This window comes from Trifolium pratense, linkage group LG6, assembly GCF_020283565.1.
Source record: "Trifolium pratense cultivar HEN17-A07 linkage group LG6, ARS_RC_1.1, whole genome shotgun sequence".
In the NCBI taxonomy this organism is placed as follows: Eukaryota; Viridiplantae; Streptophyta; class Magnoliopsida; order Fabales; family Fabaceae; genus Trifolium; species Trifolium pratense.
In genome coordinates, this window is record NC_060064.1 from 15,282,107 (window position 1) to 15,300,031 (window position 17,925).

General features: G+C 29.6%; 3 protein-coding genes and 1 non-coding gene across 4 annotated transcripts; 1 reads left to right on the forward strand and 3 right to left on the reverse strand.

The window, feature by feature from the left end:
* Positions 1–1,004: 1,004 nt before the first annotated feature.
* Positions 1,005–4,192, reverse strand: LOC123891798. Its single transcript, XM_045941686.1, has 4 exons — positions 4,145–4,192; positions 2,105–2,210; positions 1,176–1,589; positions 1,005–1,084 (listed from the first exon to the last, which is right to left on the reverse strand). The coding sequence occupies exons 1-4, from the start codon at positions 4,190–4,192 to the stop codon at positions 1,005–1,007; spliced, it is 648 nt and encodes a 215-aa protein (XP_045797642.1).
* Positions 4,193–6,922: 2,730 nt separating this feature from the next.
* LOC123891800 lies at positions 6,923–7,597 on the reverse strand. The gene has a single exon (XM_045941687.1). It carries the CDS (start codon positions 7,595–7,597, stop codon positions 6,923–6,925), a length of 675 nt encoding a protein of 224 aa, XP_045797643.1.
* Positions 7,598–9,311: 1,714 nt separating this feature from the next.
* On the reverse strand, positions 9,312–11,727 carry LOC123890679 (two-component response regulator ARR9-like). The gene is made up of 5 exons (XM_045940330.1): positions 11,219–11,727; positions 10,833–10,936; positions 10,635–10,712; positions 9,996–10,066; positions 9,312–9,743 (listed from the first exon to the last, which is right to left on the reverse strand). Exons 1-5 carry the CDS (start codon positions 11,319–11,321, stop codon positions 9,383–9,385), a joined length of 717 nt encoding a protein of 238 aa, XP_045796286.1. The 5' UTR covers positions 11,322–11,727; the 3' UTR covers positions 9,312–9,382.
* A 3,699-nt stretch (positions 11,728–15,426) lies between these two features.
* On the forward strand, positions 15,427–15,499 carry TRNAR-ACG. The gene has a single exon. It is a non-coding gene; the product is annotated as a tRNA-Arg (tRNA).
* The last annotated feature ends 2,426 nt before the right edge of the window (positions 15,500–17,925 follow it).

The window sequence follows — 17,925 nt, forward strand, 5'->3', positions numbered from 1 at the left end:
GGTGAACCTGTTAGAAGGCTAGACTGCTGCAAACACGATTCGCCGGGAGACAAACACGCGCACTATTGGGGCTGACAACAGCGTAATTCCTATGGGAAGGTACAAATGCAATATTGATGTGTTGTTCTCATCAACACGTAATCGTGTAGGTATTGCCATGTGTATAAGAGATTGTGAAGGATGCTCTGTCCTTGCCAAAACTATGTCGATCACACCTTTGTGCAACGTCGATAAAGGGGAAGCTTTGGGACTCTTATATGCTATTAATTGGGTGCATGACTTGCAATTAGAAGGAGTTGATTTTGCTCCCGCTTCGAAGAAAATGGTGGATTATTTTCACAAAGGAGGAAATGTTAGTGAGTTTGGCTATGTAGATGGCTGGCTATCATGATAATTGAAAATTGATGCGGTCACGGTGATAACTTTTTAAAAATAGAACGTGATTTATTTAAAAATTCGAACAAAAAATAAAAATAACTTTTCGAATTTCATAGAATACACGGTTTTAACATTCGATACTCATAAATGCAAAAAAAGTAAAGTGACTTGAAATAATTAAATCTATAGCATTAATAAAATTATGGAATATATGAGACATAAAATAAAATAATTCTCCAAAGTAAAGTACCAAAATGCCAAATATACACAATATTCCTTATTAAAAGAAATGAAATAAAAAAAACATCTCATAATTATCTGCACAATTCCAACTGAAAACTTCCAAATCAGCAAATGTTCATTCACAAGTTATGTATAACATTGTTATTATATGCATTTGTTCAATCTGCAGACAAGATAAAAAATTAAAATTAGTTACTATTTTTAAGATTATTCATGCATGTAGTAAAAACTAAAAACCTATATAGGAGAACCATAATAACAATGCATATAATTTACCATATGTCCTTAATCATAAACAAATATTCTCTTTTCAGATTTATTGAATAACCAATATATCTGATCTTTAATATAGACTAGATAGTTTATTACCTTGTTTCTTCTATTTAGGGAAAGCTACCAATATCAAAATCATCAATGGTACAATCTAGGAAGGGTTGTGCCTCAGGATAGTTGTCTTGTACATCTGTCAAACAAAGAGATTAACTATTAGTACTAATGATTAATCCAAACTAAGCTTTGATATTTAAGGATATAGTATTTGAGTGAGAACATACCAAACAGATAATCAAGATCAGAAATATTTGGAAGGCTAAAGTTTCTTGGAAATGATCCATTAGAAGTGTTTGGAAGATCAAGAGCTGCTTCATTTGCCAAATGTGAGTTAGATTCTAAATTTGTGCCGGTGATTGGCGTAGCAGAAGCAACGCAGAAATTTGGGACAGCCTCGTTGATGTTTTCGTTAGCCGCGAACATGTGAAATTCACTAGAGGTAGGTAGTGATGAAGCAACATGATATTGAAATCCATTAGAGGTAGGTAGTGATGCAACTTTAGTTTGTTGTTCTAAGTCCATTAATTGCTTTTGTTTTTCCAGCAATTTGTTGAATTCTTCTATTTGCTGCTTCAATGCCAATCTTGTATAATAAGCTTTGAAGAACTCGGGATTTTGTTCTTCAAGCCTTTGCAAAACTGAAAAGATGGGAGGGGGATAAGAAAGTTAGTAAATGTAGTAACTCAGGTTCATATAGACCAGATACATCGATCATTCAATGAATCTGAAAAATAGACTTTTGTTTATAATTAATGCATGAAGTAGTAACATAATAATCATGAAGTAAATATAGGGTCAACCATCATGGAATCAACCATGTAAAAGACAATAATGGGAATGTGAGATTAAATAAACAAGAATTGAAAATTAATTAAAACATGTAACAATTATGGAATCTGGACTCTAAAGGTGTCTATTTAATCCATGAATGTATTTTTTTAGCCATTGAATGAAGTCACTAAATAAATAAAGCAATGAAGCTAGTTTCATTAATCTGTCATTGTTGGCATTAAAAAATGCTTCAGATTCTTTAATTTGAAGTTTTAATGAAATTTCATGAATCTATGCTTTATTCAGAACAAAATGTAAAGAATCAAATCAAATGAATAATGTAGCATAATACAATAAAAGTCTAAGGAAAAATCTTGATTACCTGATTTGGTGAATTCAGGTTCTATATTTGCTTGATTTTGTAGTGTGGTCACTACTTCTTTTGGGGTCATATACAGTTGTATGCATCGTTCTACGAGATTCTGCACCTGTAATGAGCCAAAAAAGTTATTGTTAACAATCTCTCATAGATGTAACTGAACAGAATATGGAGTACTAAAGAGATTTAGAAGAGGGGAAGGAGCGGAAAGCAAATGTAGTCAATTGCGGGTCGCGGAAAATAACAGTTTGTTCAAATTCCGCTACATGACATTATTTTGTACATAAAAGCCTATCACGCTGTTAGATCATACGTAGTTAGTCTATTTGTGTTTTACTATATTCTTAGAGTAACATTTGCAATCTTAACTTTTGTATATTGGAACTCTAGCTGCCTTTATCTTTCTCTATGACTTTCTATTTTATGACGCAGAATAATAGCGGTTTGTGCAAATTCTGCTATATTATAGTACTATAACACGGCTATTTAACAACATTGATCAAAGGACATAGCAATTAGTTGGCAACTTAACAAGCAATGTCTTTGCAAGTAAAATTGGGAAGTGGAAGTAAAATTTTAAATCGTGGAATCATAACATTAATCACAAGAATATACGAAATTCATAAAAAACACAGGCTTATATGTGAAAATATATAGTCCCCGCAGACATGAAGAGATAGTCCTTGTATAAATATTTTTTATTTTATTTTATTTTAGTCCTTGCAAATATATAAAGTTTTGCTTTTGGTCATTGATGCTTTGTTTTAGTCCTTGCAAAATATGTTCATATTAAAATTAGTCCTTGCAATATTTACTTTAGTGATCCTTTTTTTTTCTTCTTCTAGTAGCATAATGGTTAAGGCAAATAGTCGAGTGTCCGGAGTTCGAACTCCGACTCTGCATAATATATGTGATGTCCCTACCAACTGAGTTAAGCTTACGGGGACACTTTACTTTAGTCCTTATTTTTTTTTTAAACAACTTTAGTCCTTATTTTAAAAGACTAAAACCAAATATTTTATATATTACAAGGACCAATTTCAATAGGAATCAATTTTGTAAGGACTAAAACAAAACAAGGACCAAAATCAAAATGTTATATATTTATAAGGACTGAAATATTAAAAAAGAAATAAAAAAATGGAAATTACAAAGACTAGAATCAAAATGTTCTATATTTACATGGATCATTTTCATATTGAAGCCAAAATATTATATTAACATTTAAAAAAAAAATTTTTTTTTTTAAAAGTTAGGATCTAATGACACCACGTGTTAGTCAAAAGACTTATTTATGCCAAATCTCAATCACTAAAATTTATAGATGTGGTTCAAAATAAGGGTTTGGTTATCGAGGATTCCATTTTTTAAAAGTTTGTTACATGAGAGAGAATTAGGGGTTTATTTTTAAAAACAAGGTAGCAAAAAATAAAAGTTTGTTACATGAGAGAGAATTAGGGAATTATTTTTCTTAACTACAATTTACAGCGGATCACACGACATCGCAGTTTTTTTTATTTCTTTCAAAAATAAAAATTTGTTACATTGTGAAGCTCCTATAAAACCTAACAATTAATTTATTTTTTATTTTATATGGGCTCCACAATGTAACAAATTTTTATTCCACAAATATACCTATTTTATTTTTTTTAGAGAATACCGTAATTGAATTTCGACAAAAAAAATTATTCCAGGGCTTAATCAAATCTAAGTTGGAGGTTTTTATCAGTTAGAAGCACTCAATCCTATAACTGAAATAGGATTGAACATATCTCAAATGACAATTGAAATTTAGAAAAGCAAAAATTAAGTACTCATGTCTCTCTCTTCTATTTTTAAGTTTAATAGATTGAGCGAAACATTGTGAGCTACTAGAATAATTAAATTTAGGGGATATCTTATCATGTATTCTTAGGATATAGCAGATGTTAACATGAACCCTAGATTTAATGGTTGGTGTAACCCTAGTGTCAACAAATTTTGATTCATCTTCAAAATCCTTAAATCATTAAAGCAAGATTATAAAAAAAATTAAAAACGTACCCACTCAACATCTTGATAAGAAACTTGTCTCACGGATTTCCTTGCCATATTGCAATTCTAAAGATTGAGCTGACCACTAACTGAACACATAAATAAAACAGAAGACAAGTTAAAATATTGCAAAGCTTGAAATCATTGCAAAATAGAGAATAAAATATAAATTAATTTGAAGATTTAATCAAAATAAAAGAAAATACGACGATAAAAAAATCCAGATAAGAATACTACTACTGAAAATTGGAGGGGAAAGTGGGTATACGTACCAAATTTGAATGAAATGTGATGAGAGTGGACTCTCAATGGCTAATATATATAGGTCAATAAGACGGACCCAACATATTATAGGCTTAAGGTGAAATTAATGATAAAACTTTTTTTTTGGTCAAGGATAAAACTTTTTTTTAAAGTGTTATTTTTTTTGGTAAGTGTTAGTAAATTAATATTTTTTTAATTGATTGCATTTAATTTTATTTATTTATATATTAATATAGTATTTTTTTTGACAGAAATAAATTAAAATAGGAGCATTTAATTTTTATACCATTTAACTTTTTTAAAGTCGTAAAACTATTTTTTCTCATTTGACAATTTTTTATCCGTACAATTAATGTTACATATCTAATGTTTATTTTAGCTTATTAATATAGGTTTCTTTTTTTTTTTTACTAAATATTAAATATATACCTATATATAAAGAGGATATAATAGTTTTGATGTCGACTTTTCATAATACAACAATATTCTTATTTTTTTAGTAGCAACAAAAATCTTTTATTAACAAACTCATCATAATACAAGACACATCTTTTTTGTTTTTAGCAGCAAAAATCTTTTATTAACAAACTCACCAAAACATAAGGGGAATGGATCCTCTGCAGTGTAAATTGTCTGCAGTGGAATCTCAGCCATTGATGTTTTAATATTATAATAGGTCCCACAGAATTGGATGAATGTGATTAAGACTGGACACTCTCCGGTGAAAAACACACTGGAGGGGATCTTTTCCCATAACATAAGACCTGTTTTTTTTTACATAAGTTAGACACAGGCAGGCGCGGAACCCACCTGTCTGGCCCACTAGTTAATATAATTTTAAAAGTCATAGAAATTTTTTATTAAAATAATATATAATTTTTTAAAATTTTATTATTAAAAAATTTATTTAAAATCATAAAATTATTTTTAGTTTATTAATATAGCTTTATTTTTTTGACTATATATTAATATAGTTTTTATCGTCATCAAAATATTTTAGTAAAATAATATATAATTTTTTTTAATGTTTATTACTTTTAATTGATTACATTTAAAGTAATAATGTAAATAAAATACCACCTCTAGTCCTAAATATAAGAGAAAATCTACTTTTTAGATTTATTGAGAATCAAATGTATCTGGTCTATATTATAATTTAAATACATTAGATTCTCAATGAATCTAAAAAATAGTTTTTCTCTTATATTTAGGACCGGATGAAGTAGTTATTTTAATTAATTGCATTAATATTTAATATTTGTTATTCTCGAAATTAATGATAAAACTTATTTTTTTGTCAAGGATAAAACTTTTTTTTTTTTAAAGTGTTAGTTTTTTTGGTAAGTGTTAGTAAATTAATTATTATTTTTTTTGGTAAGTGTTAGTAAATTAATTTTTTTTAATTGATTGCATTTAATTTTATTTATTTATATATTAATATAGTATTTTTTTGACAGAAATAAATTAAAATAGGAGTATTTAATTTTTATACCATTTAACTTTTTTAAAGTCGTAAAACTATTTTTTCTCATTTGACAATTTTTTATCCGTACAATTAATATTGTTACATCTAATGTTTATTTTATCTTATTAATATAGTTTTATTTTTTTTTACTAAATATTATATATATACCTATATATAAAGAGGATATAAAAGTTTTGGTGTCGACTTTTCATAATATAACAATACTCTTATTTTTTTAGTAGCAACAAAAATCTTTTATTAACAAACTCATCATAATACAAGACACATCTTTTTGTTTTTAGCAGCAAAATTTTTTTATTAACAAACTCACCATAACATAAGGAGAATGGATCCTCTGCAGTGTAAATTGTCTGCAGTGGAATCTCAGCCATTGATGTTTTACTATTATAATAGGTCCCACAGAATTGGATGAATTAATGTGATTAAGATTAGACACTCTCCGGTGAAAAACACACTGGAGAGGATCCTTTCCCATAACATAAGACATGTTTTTTTTGGACATAAGTTAGACACAGGCAGCTGCGGAACGCGCCTGTCTGGTCCACTAGTTAATATAATTTTAAAAGTCATAGAAATTTTTTATTAAAATAATATATAATTTATTAAAATTTTATTATTAAAAAATGTTTATTTAAAATCATAAAATTATTTTTAGTAAAATAATATATAATTTTTTTTAATGTTTATTACTTTTAATTGATTACATTTAAAGTAATAATGTAAATAAAATATCCCCTTTAGTCCTAAATATAAGAGAAAATCTACTTTTTAGATTCATTGAGAATCGAATGTATCTGGTCTATATTATAAGGTAAATACATTAGATTCTCAATGAATCTAAAAAGTAATTTTTCTCTTATATTTAGGACCGAATGAAGTAGTTATTTTAATTGATTGCATTTAATATTTAATATTTGTTATTCTCGAAATCTAAATTTAGTGCTCGTAAGCTTTTTGGATTAGCCTCTACCTTTTGGGATTGTCTGGTAATTACTGTCTCAAAATTGAAGGTTGAAACTAATATGCTATTTGTTGTTCTAAAAAATAATGTTTTTGATATTAAACTGACTTGTCATATCTATTCCAATACAAAGGCTCCATAGTTTCACCCACACAAAATAGCATGATACAAGTCTATTATAGAAGCCACAAATGAATTTACCATGTGAATCTCTAATCAAACCTCCACAAGTAGAAATTCTTGTAGACTTTTTATGAGACTCGTCAATATTAACCTTATAGTGATCTTGTGGTGGAGGTTTCCAAGAAACATCAATGTGTCGCGATTGATGAGATTGAGCCTCCTCATTAGAATTGGAAGATGAGATAATGAAATTAACCAGGTTGGTTACCATTCGAAGAAGTTGATTACCAATCAAAGACTTCCTATTAAACACTACATGCATAACTGTTTCAAGGTAATCACCACATATAGGACAAAGATTGTCTTTAGTCATACCTCTATGATACCTTGCATCGTTAGTTAGAATTTTATCGTGAGCTATATTCCATAAGAAAGACTTATACCTATTCGGGTCTTGCCATGACCAAATATGTTGAAAGATATTTTGGTTTGTTGGAAGCAATGATGTTTGCCATGCATCGTCATCTGTAGTACGGTTCCAACAAGGAAAATCTGATTTCCCATTAGATGGAGGCTTGACCACTGTAAATTTCTTGAAGGAGAATTTGATTGAGCACTTCCAAATCATGTAAATTTCTCACCAATAGGGACACCATTAGAAGCAATATTTAGTAAAGGGCCACAATCTCAAATCCAAACATCTTTCTAAAAACGGACATGGTTTTGAATAAACCAAGTTATGTTTCTAGTGGCATCCTCCCAAACATTAACTATAGCTTTCCAAGTAGAAGTAGAATTGGATCTATTGCTCACCGTAGGAATTATAAGGTTACCACAAGAATATGATAATTTCTCTCTCGACCCCCTCATTTCTTTTCTACCTCCTGAATTTCTGTTTTTGTCCTTAGGGATATTGCGGTTTATACGAACCGAAGAAATTTGACATGCTGATAAACTTCGGTAACCACTTACCGAAATCTGGGACATTTCGGTTCACAGGTACCGAAACAATTATTTCGGTAAATTTCTGCCGAAAATGACCTAATTCCAGCGACCCAATAAAATTTTCGATAATAACGTACCGAAATCTAGGACATTTCGGTTCGCAGGTACCGAACAAGCTGATGTTCGGTTTCTATGTACCGAAAATGCTAATGTTCGGTTCGCAGTTATCGAAATGGTCTAATATTTGACTTTGGTGAATATAAACCGAAGTTTTTTAGCAAAATTTTTTCAAACCGTAAGAGACAAAATGAGATTTTTGGGGGTATAAAAGAAATGTGGGGGGTCGGGAGAGAAATGATCCAAGAATATTTAAGACGCATTACCTTGACCCAAAGTTTATATGGACATTTAATCAATTGTCAAAGCCAATTTCATCATATAAGCTGAATTCAACCATTCAAAATTCTTGAAGCCTAATCCCGCCACCCCCCTCCTCCGTAGGGCGACAAATTTGTTCCTAGGATATTAGATGAGTTTTCCTATGATCAGCTCAGATAGGGATTCTACTTGATTGGATCACACACAGCCAAGAATGTTAGTTAAAGAAGCTCTTTTACGAAGCATTGACACACCTAAATAAACTCCGAGATCCTTGGTAATTTGGATGCCCAAATCTTGACTTAGATTACTAGCAAGATCCCCTGATACATTATTTGAGAAGAAGACTTGAGAATTTTGAAATTCAATTCCTAGCCTTAAGCATCACAAAAGTCTTTCAAAATTGAACAAATCAAAGCAGTTTAGTTAGGTGGAGCCTCAACAACCAGAATAAGCTCATTATCAATTTTTCCTTATAAATCCCCTCCATCTTTGTTTGCAAGTTGCATGATTCTTTTTACTTCATTGAAAAAGATCATCTTCTTCGCGTGTTTTTCCATGAACGACGGTTGGAGTTGGAGAAACCCTAACAGAGCTCATCTTTTACCTTTTCAAAAGTCTGTAATAGACTTTTCCTAATCTTTAAAATTTTTCCTAAAATAATTAAAGTCCGTTGAATATGTTGTTTATGTTGTCGGAGTTTGTTTGAAGTCTCACATTTCTTAGGTTCCCGCTATGTGAAGTGTATAAATATGTGAGGACAACATCACCCTTTGAACTAGTTTTTGGGGTTGAGATCCAAGCATATTTAACGAAGTCCGCTTTCTGTTGAGAATGTAAGTTTAGCACTAGAATTGAAAAACAACAATGCTATTACACTTTTTTTTTTTTTTTTCATTTTCATATGAAACAAAATTGGAAGGGAATATTTTCAGGAAATGTTTACAAGGAACAACTCTACACTACACTCCTATAGAGTCTATATGAACCAACACCAAGTTAATATTTAATTTTTAAAATAAAAAAAAAAAAAGTTAAATAAGAATTACATTTTGAAATTCAAGAAAATTATTTGCCAAATAATTTATCATCATACAACAGTAGCTATGCCACTGTATCTTGGTCTTGTTCTATCTGTGTCAGATGAAAGACCTTGTTCCATATTCTTTCTCTTGTTATTGTTCCCTTGTTGTAGTGATTGTTGTTGTTGATCTATAGTTGAATGTGCTTGTAACTGTGTCTGTGATTGTGATTCTGTATCTGAATGTTGAATTTGAGATTTTGGTGTTTGTTTTTGATCATTTTGAATAATTTCTGAGTTTTCAAATTTTTGTTCTGTTTCTTGCTTTTGATCTTTCAATTTGGTTTTCTTCATGTGAGGTTTAAGTCTACTCAAATCTGATAGTCTTACAGGTTTCAAGAAAAATTCCTCTGCTCCTTCCTCCAAACATCTGTTGAAATTTGACAGATTCATAAGAATTTTAGTTCTGAAATAATTGTAGAAAAATGAATATAAAAAATGAAACGCTCAGGTTCATTGAATAACTAATGAATCTGATTCATATTATATGAACCAGATGCATCAGTGATATGAACCAGTCAACCAGATACATCAGTTATTCAAGTAATCTGAAAAATGAATTAATCTTTACTTATAGTAATATATGAGACCGGAGACTGTAAAATAGTGAAAAATTTATTACCTATTGATTCTTGAAGGCACATTCTCGGATGACATAATAACCACTGGTATGTTTTTCAATGATGATGATTCCTGAAATATCAGAGAGAATCCAATAAATGTTAAGTTTTTTGTTTCAGGTGGAATAAATTTTGCACAGAATTTTCAGATATTCTTAAACAGTTTCTTCATTCAAATAAAATGTACTAGTTGCTATTTACTAAAGTAGTCCCTTTTAGGAAACAAAATCTTTTGATAACTTATTGAATCAGATTTGTTTTGAGTGGAAAACTGAAAAGCATTCAGATGAATTATTCCATGAGTAAGTAATAAAACAAGTCCAAGTTGACAACTTTCAGCAAATTTCCAAATTAGAATGAATCTATAGTTTTGTTTTCGATAGTTCGGTTAAGGGGTAGGACGGATCATTTGGGAGAACTCAAGTTCGAATCTGATCAGAATAAATCATTGACCAGACTTTATTTATCTCCGGTCAATCTCTGGATTACCAAAGTTGTCTATTCCTAATAACCGGATGGTTAAGACCAAAGATTATTTCAGGCAAAGATCAAACTCGAATTCTTCCGATCAATTCGACTATAATTGAAAATCATTAACTACTTGAATCTAAGATGAGTCAGGAATGGAAACAAAAGCATACCTTGATTTTCTTAAGCAAATCATAGCCTGTCATGCCAGGCATACAGTAATCTGTTATAACAAGATTTACTTCCACTTCCTATAAAACACAAAAATCCAAGGAAATTCAGAATCCCAGGAAAAACTACTAATATAGTAATATGGATGAAAAAGTTTAAAGTTACTGCAACAAGGTGATTAATTAAAAATTAAAACATACCTGATGATTATTAGGAAAGACAGATGGTGTATTTGGGTTGGTCTCATCATTTTCACATAGACCCAAAAACTCTAAAGCCTTGCTACCAGAATCAACTGTTGTAACTGCCATTCAAAAAACAAAAAAGTTGGTTCATTCATTCATAATTCATTCTGTTATAACAACATTAACATAGTTACATAGTACATGTTTCTTTCTCCATTAAGTTTGTCAGAATCACGGTGAACCACATAAATTATGACAAAAGCTAACAATTTTACGTATCACCGTAATTTCTTCAAACTCACTGTGATTTCAAACATATGCACAAAAGGGTGGACTATATAGATACAAGAAAGTTAAAGATCCAAATTTTTTTGGTATATGTTTTGGCCTTAAAAAATTACCTTGATATGAAGAGGTTTTGAGAAGCCTCTCAATAAGTTTCCTATCTATGATGCTATCATCAACAGCCAAAACATGAAACTGTGACTCTGCAGCCAATCCCATTTTTCCAAATAAGGATTATAAGAAAGTAAATGGATTTTGAAAATGGAAAAAGGGTGGTGAAATTAATGTTTTTTTGTTCTTGTATTGACCCTTAAGATTGGAAAGAATGGTTTTTTGTTTTGTGTTTATGGGAGGAAGATGAGATGGGAAGATTAGCTTTGTAGAGAAATAAGACCCACCAAAATCCACATCCCACAAAGCAAGATCCGACCAGATTTCATCCCAAATCTTGCAAATTTTCCAAATTGATCTTGAATTACATGGCAAGCAATGCAAAATTATTATAAGATAAAGACTACATATATAATATAAGAATGAATAAAATAAAGAAATAAATAAAATCCTAGTGAATATTTTTTAGGATGTTGAGAGTAGTGAGTGACCTTTATTTATACAATACAATATATGTATAATATAAAGTCTAAGGGGAAAAAATGTGAAGGGTGAAATTAGAAAGTTTAGGTGAAAGCAAAAGTGGAAAGGAATGTGATAGAGAGAGAAAGAGAAAGGGTGTTGAGTGGGACCCAAAAAAATCCTTTCAAGAGATACAGGTGATGTAAGCAATGTGCCTTTTATTTTTATTTTTTTCTTCTTAGGTGTGAAATCATGTGGAGCTTACCATATCTTAGGCAGGTGGGGAAGAGTGGTGTCAAAGAGAGGCCAATTTCTTTTGATTCCCTTTTGAGATTTGCTTCCCATGCCCATCATGATCATAACCCATCTATGTATGTTTCCATGATTCATGCATCTTAACCATCTTTCATGCCATATAAACAACATCCACTTATTCCCACTCACTCACCTTATGGGGTGATGCTCTTTTATTTCCACTAAGATTCGGTCTACTGAACTGTTTAATTTAGTTCGGAAGTCAGTTCTGACATCAAGTGATTTCAGCTCCTTTTGATCGCAGTTGCAGAGAATCGAACTGTGATATTCTCTATTAAATTCAGTGTTAATCACCACTAAATCAACTAACGATTGGTTTGGATTATGCTCTTTTAACTTATGGTCAGCTTGATATCAAAGATTTTTCATATTTGATTCTTTTTTGAAAAGGAAAAAGAAAGTCTTCCTCATCATAACATTGATTTTTGAAATGTTGTATTTGTTTTTTTATGTGGATGAATAATATAATTCCTTCTTTTTTATTTTTCCTTTTGTCAAACAACTAATGATTTACTTCTAATTCTTTTGAATGTTAGTGGAACATAGTAAAGTTGCATGATGTAATTGTCTCCTACAACAGTCAATGGACTTAATTGAGGACCATCCATAACTCATTGGTTGAATTCATTAGAAATATATTTAGCACACAATTTATAAATATTTACAATGTTTAAAAATCAAAATACAAATATTGTATTTAGACTCAAGTGGATGGTTAATGATAACTTAACAAGAAAAATTTGACACAAATAGACATGAATTGTTCACTGTATATTTTTTTTATAACACTAAGGAGTAATATGCATAGAAAAATCTGATAAATCACTTTTAATGGATCATTTCTTACTTTCATAAAACTTGAATGAGACTTTACTTGATGAATAATCAATATGATATTGGTATAGATGTATTGTCCAAAATGTTGTCATTTTTTTTTCTCAATGTAAGATGGATGATATGAACCTATTGACCTTGAAGAGAGAAAAAACATAGCACATGTGAGAAAATGAAAAAGGGAAAATGCACTAATTAGTGGTCCAATTTCCTTAAATCTTCAAGTGTCTTTTCCCCTTTCTTTTCTTGAATCCATTATGGACACGCTACACAACCAAGACCAATAGGTCCAATACTACCCCATTTTGTTATACTTTCCCTAATTCATGTCATTTTTTCAATCTATGTGTCAAATTTTCATACCATTCTTTTTAACATATTCTACTTTAATGTATTGATAGAATATTCATCATTGATCTATATGACTCTTGAATAATGGCCCCTCCCTCATTTATTTATTTTACACAAAAATAGCCATGAATTAATCTATGGAGGGTTTGGGGGAGGCTTGCCTCTGAATTGTCTTATAAAATAATTTACTTATGTGTTGAGCTTCAAATTAATTTTAAAAAAAAATAGGTTTAATTATAAAAAAAATAGGTTTAATACAAAATTGAATTGCCTAAACATAGAATACATGTAAAGACCGACATAAGTCTTAGCTGAATTGCAAATGTCAATATTATTAGATCAGACATTTTCATTCTGATTCAAATCCAGAGTCTCACAATTATGTGTAAATTTCAATAATATTTGTCACTTCATTTAAAACTAAAAGATCCGACCATCAACCTCTTGATCAATTCATTTTTTAACTTCGCGCATTAATTTTAAGATCAATCTTATATCTCTTTTATAAATTTATCTTAGTTAAACCTTGGCATGCTTAAGCTTTGATAAGCTATTATGTCCATTGGGATAAATAAAGGAAGAATTTGAATGGAAGAAGATGGTCCTCCTTTCAATTTAGCCTAGAGGCATAGGAACATCACATGCATTATTCTATGTAACAAAGGGACAAAAAGTTCAAAGGTTTTTAGTTTGAGAAGAATTAGCTGCCAATGTTTAAATAGTGTCAACTTGTTCAAATTAATTATCAAAACTACTTGATGCACGACTTCATAAATAGTGTGTTTTTGGTTACTCCATTTAATGTAAAGATTTTGTGCCGGAGAGCAAATCCTATATGATAGTGGCCATTCAAAAGGAGTAATGGATTTTAAATCCTATAAATCTTGTCCAGATAGTGAAGTTTGGTTTATTTTTTTATTTGAATTTATAATAACTTGTCAACTCAATGCATATTCAAAAAATAATATTTATTGCATAAAAAAAAGGTCAACCAATTAAATTTGTTAGAATTTGCTTTTCTTTATGGATAAGAATATTACTTTTAAATTAAATCATCAACATTATGCATCAATTGTGTAAGATCACTTTTAAATTACTTCATCAACATTTTTTTTTAACAGCACTTCATCAACATTTAATATCGCATATGCTTGTTTTCTTTGGATAGAACTCATACATGGTTCAATTTTCTTTCTTTAATTTTCTTTCTTTTTCTGTGGATAAATTGACAAATACGAGTAAAACTCGTACACATTGTGATTATTATTTTTATTTTTTTTGACTAAACACATTGTGAAGTTTTAGATTCAAATGTTGGTGAAAATATCAAACTTAACAATGTCATGCTAGGAATTTATAAATCAAATAGAGAGGGGGAAATTTCACATTGAATATTCTTCATTAATTTTAGTTGCTAATTAAAAAAAAAATAATCATCATTTAATTTTTTATCGAATAGATTAATGACTAGAAATTCATCTTTTGAAGTGAAAGTTCAAATCCTAATCCCTGCATATAAAATGCGTGTGATATTCCTACCAACTGATTTATGTTCACGAAAAAAATTGTAACCGATTATCCCAAAAGTTTAAGCTGTTAGGATAGAGTCATATAAATGGTTTTATATTATTTCTAACACGCCCCTTCACGCAAGAGCCCACTTGGGCTTGAAGCGTGGATAATGCATAGGCCCACCTACCATATGCTTAAATTCCACTTTTTAATTAGAAAATGAGGGGAGCGGGGATAGAACTTCAGACCACTTAGTCATAGAGGCTAAGATACCATGTCAAATAACCGATTATCCCAAAAACTTAAACTGTTAGGATAGAGTCATATCGATAGTTTTATATTATTTCTAATATTATAAACACTTATTTTTATTTGTCTCTGTATATACATATTGGTGTGGAAGTAATTAAATCTTTTTTGTTCAAAGGTTTGTTTGACTTTGACAATAATGCTAGCTTCTCGGTCATATTCTACAAACACCTAATCACCTATAAGTAAATTAAAATTTCTTAGGAGTAAATCGATCATCAATTATAGTTTAATTCTACATGCATGTTGTTGCTATAAAGTACAGTATGTTGATAAAATGATCTTGGTTTTTTTTTTTTTTTTTTGACAGAATAAAATGATCTTGGTTAATAAGTTGAAATACTGGTCTGAAAAATATACAATCATTAACGACGTCATTCGTAAAAGCAAACGGTTAAATATACTTTCGTTACACATTTACAAAACAAAGGACTCTGTGGCCCAATGGATAAGGCGCTGGTCTACGGAACCAGAGATTCTGGGTTCGATCCCCAGCAGAGTCGTTTTTTTCAATTCTTTTACGACTTTTGATTGAAGCGCCCTATTCACATAATAATCACGCATAATTATCAATGTAGTTTTCATAATTTATTTAGTGTATTTTCTTTAATTAGTAGTATCAATAGTCAGGAAAAAACTTTTTAGATAAATTAACAATTGCTGGAAATTTAAACTCTACTTTTTAAATAACCAATCAAAATAAAATAAACTCAATCTTGTATATTAAATTTCAAATTATGTTTAATCTGGACAATATAATTGTCAAAATATATTTTGCAAGAAGAGACGATTTTAAAGGAGACAAAGACCAATGATAAAATAAGGGTGAACGTTATTTTTGACACAAAAATAAGGGTGAGTGGTTTTTTTTTTTCTTTTTAACTAAAAACATGAAACTTAAAAGATTTTTGGATCGATACAGTTAGCCTAGATTTTAATATTATTACTTAAGTTGGACTGTTAATAAATAACTATGATCAATAGCTTTGGTACATGAATATTCCGGACACTTTAATATAGTAAAATATGTAGGTTAATTAATTTGTTGTTTTATGCTATTAACATAAATGTTTTGAGTTTGTTCGCGGATTCATCTTTTTATTTATAGCGAATTTAAATTGTATTGAATCGATATACTCTATCAATTTGAATGAATGAATATCGTTTATTTAGTAAAAAAATAATTACCTACAAATGTAAAAATTTATTTCCACATGTGCTTATTAATTTCTATTCTATATATCTCTACGTGTGACTTTAGTTTTTCGTGTGTCACTTAAATTTTCCCTGATACCACTCACTCATGCCGAACTATATATTCGGTTTGGTGGTGGATATATATATATAAAATATAAATGGTGATCATAATGTTTTAAAATTTGGACCGAACATCGAACCGATGAGGGTGGATCACTAGTTCATTGGTCAAACCGCGTGACTAAAATGGATAAACCAGATAAATCTGTTGAATAAATTGGACTCTATAACAAAACTATGTAGGTATTAAATCCGGTCAATCGGATGACTCAGTCTAGTCTTCAAAAATGATGACACCTATAAAATGTGAAAATTTCACAAGTTCAATCTTTAAATTTAAATTTTAAATGTTTGTCATCGCACACACAATAAAAAAGCACAAATCCAAATAAATTTTGAAAAAAAATTTAACTCTCATATTCGTATGAATCGTATCAATTCTCACTCTCTGATTTTCTAATTTCAATTTTAATAATTTTTTTTTCCAAAATGCATCATTTTTGTTTTTTATTTAAATTAATAAGCATTGAACCAGCCAGTTTTTTTCGGTTCACTCTGGTTCCCAGCGGTTCAATAGTATATTCGGTCCAATAATCAAACCAAATCGATGATCCCTTCAATTCCCGGTTCAACTGGCCGATTTGGTCTGATTTTTAAAACACCATGATGATATTAAATAGTAAATATGATACAATATATTATGTTTTTATATTCTAACTCATTCTAACAAAATGAATTTGTACGGTGAGAATTGTTACTTTTTATAAAATTATTTCAAACCTTATATTATCTATGTGAATTGAAACTTGGACTTTTTAACAAAATGAATTTGTACGGTGAGAATTGTCACTTTTTATTAAATTATTTCAAACCTTATATTATTTATGTTAATTGAAACTGAGACTTTTTCAATACATCATGTCATGCCTATTGAGTTTAATGCGTTGATATAAATGATAAATGACTATGAATGGATATGTTATGATATGCATCACATTATATTTATATATTATATATAATTCATCCTTAAGGTTTTGTCAAAAAAAAATTTCATCCTTAAGGTAAAGAGTGATATTATTTATAAATTCATCAAGTCCTTATATCTCTATTATATGTGAGACTTCAATTTTTCTCGATACACTATCACACCTAATATTATTGAACTTAGTGCGTAATATGAAAAGGTAGATGATTCATAAGTGAATGGATCAATATCATACTATACCACTTTATTCCACTCTTTTTTAAAGAGTTCAAACAATAAAATCTAACACCATATCACTATATACAACTTCATTCCATCTCATTTCATCGATTCAGACAAAGCCTAAAGGACCTCTAAATGTATTTCCCTAAATTATAAAAGAAGAGTATAGATTAAAGTTGTTGTGCTATACTAGTAGTATATATTAAAGTTGTGGTGAGGTGATATATGGAATGGTTGTTGGTAGGACATAGGTGTGAAAACTTACAAGACAAAAATCTTTGAAATCACATGTAATGTAATATAATGTAGGGCATATGAAACAAACAAACCAACTGTCTAATCCTCTAATTTGATTCTCTTCATCCACCAACCCAACTCAATCTTATAACTTATACACCTAAAATTAAATGTAAATATTTAAGAGTATGAATTAAAATCACCATGTCCATAACAACATAACATAGC

Excerpts from the sequence above, each read along its gene's own strand:
- LOC123891798 (XM_045941686.1), bottom strand. The coding sequence starts at position 4,192 with ATGGCAAGGAAATCCGTGAGACAAGTTTCTTATCAAGATGTTGAGTGG. Across the intron at positions 2,211-4,144 it reads CTTATCAAGATGTTGAGTGG|GTGCAGAATCTCGTAGAACG; the intron begins GTACGTTTTTAA and ends GGCTCATTACAG. Across the intron at positions 1,590-2,104 it reads ACCTGAATTCACCAAATCAG|TTTTGCAAAGGCTTGAAGAA; the intron begins GTAATCAAGATT and ends CCATCTTTTCAG.
- LOC123891800 (XM_045941687.1), bottom strand. The coding sequence starts at position 7,597 with ATGATTTGGAAGTGCTCAATCAAATTCTCCTTCAAGAAATTTACAGTG.
- LOC123890679 (XM_045940330.1), bottom strand. The coding sequence starts at position 11,321 with ATGGGATTGGCTGCAGAGTCACAGTTTCATGTTTTGGCTGTTGATGAT. Across the intron at positions 10,937-11,218 it reads CAAAACCTCTTCATATCAAG|TTACAACAGTTGATTCTGGT; the intron begins GTAATTTTTTAA and ends TTTGAATGGCAG. Across the intron at positions 9,744-9,995 it reads GTGCCTTCAAGAATCAATAG|ATGTTTGGAGGAAGGAGCAG; the intron begins GTAATAAATTTT and ends AAATTTCAACAG.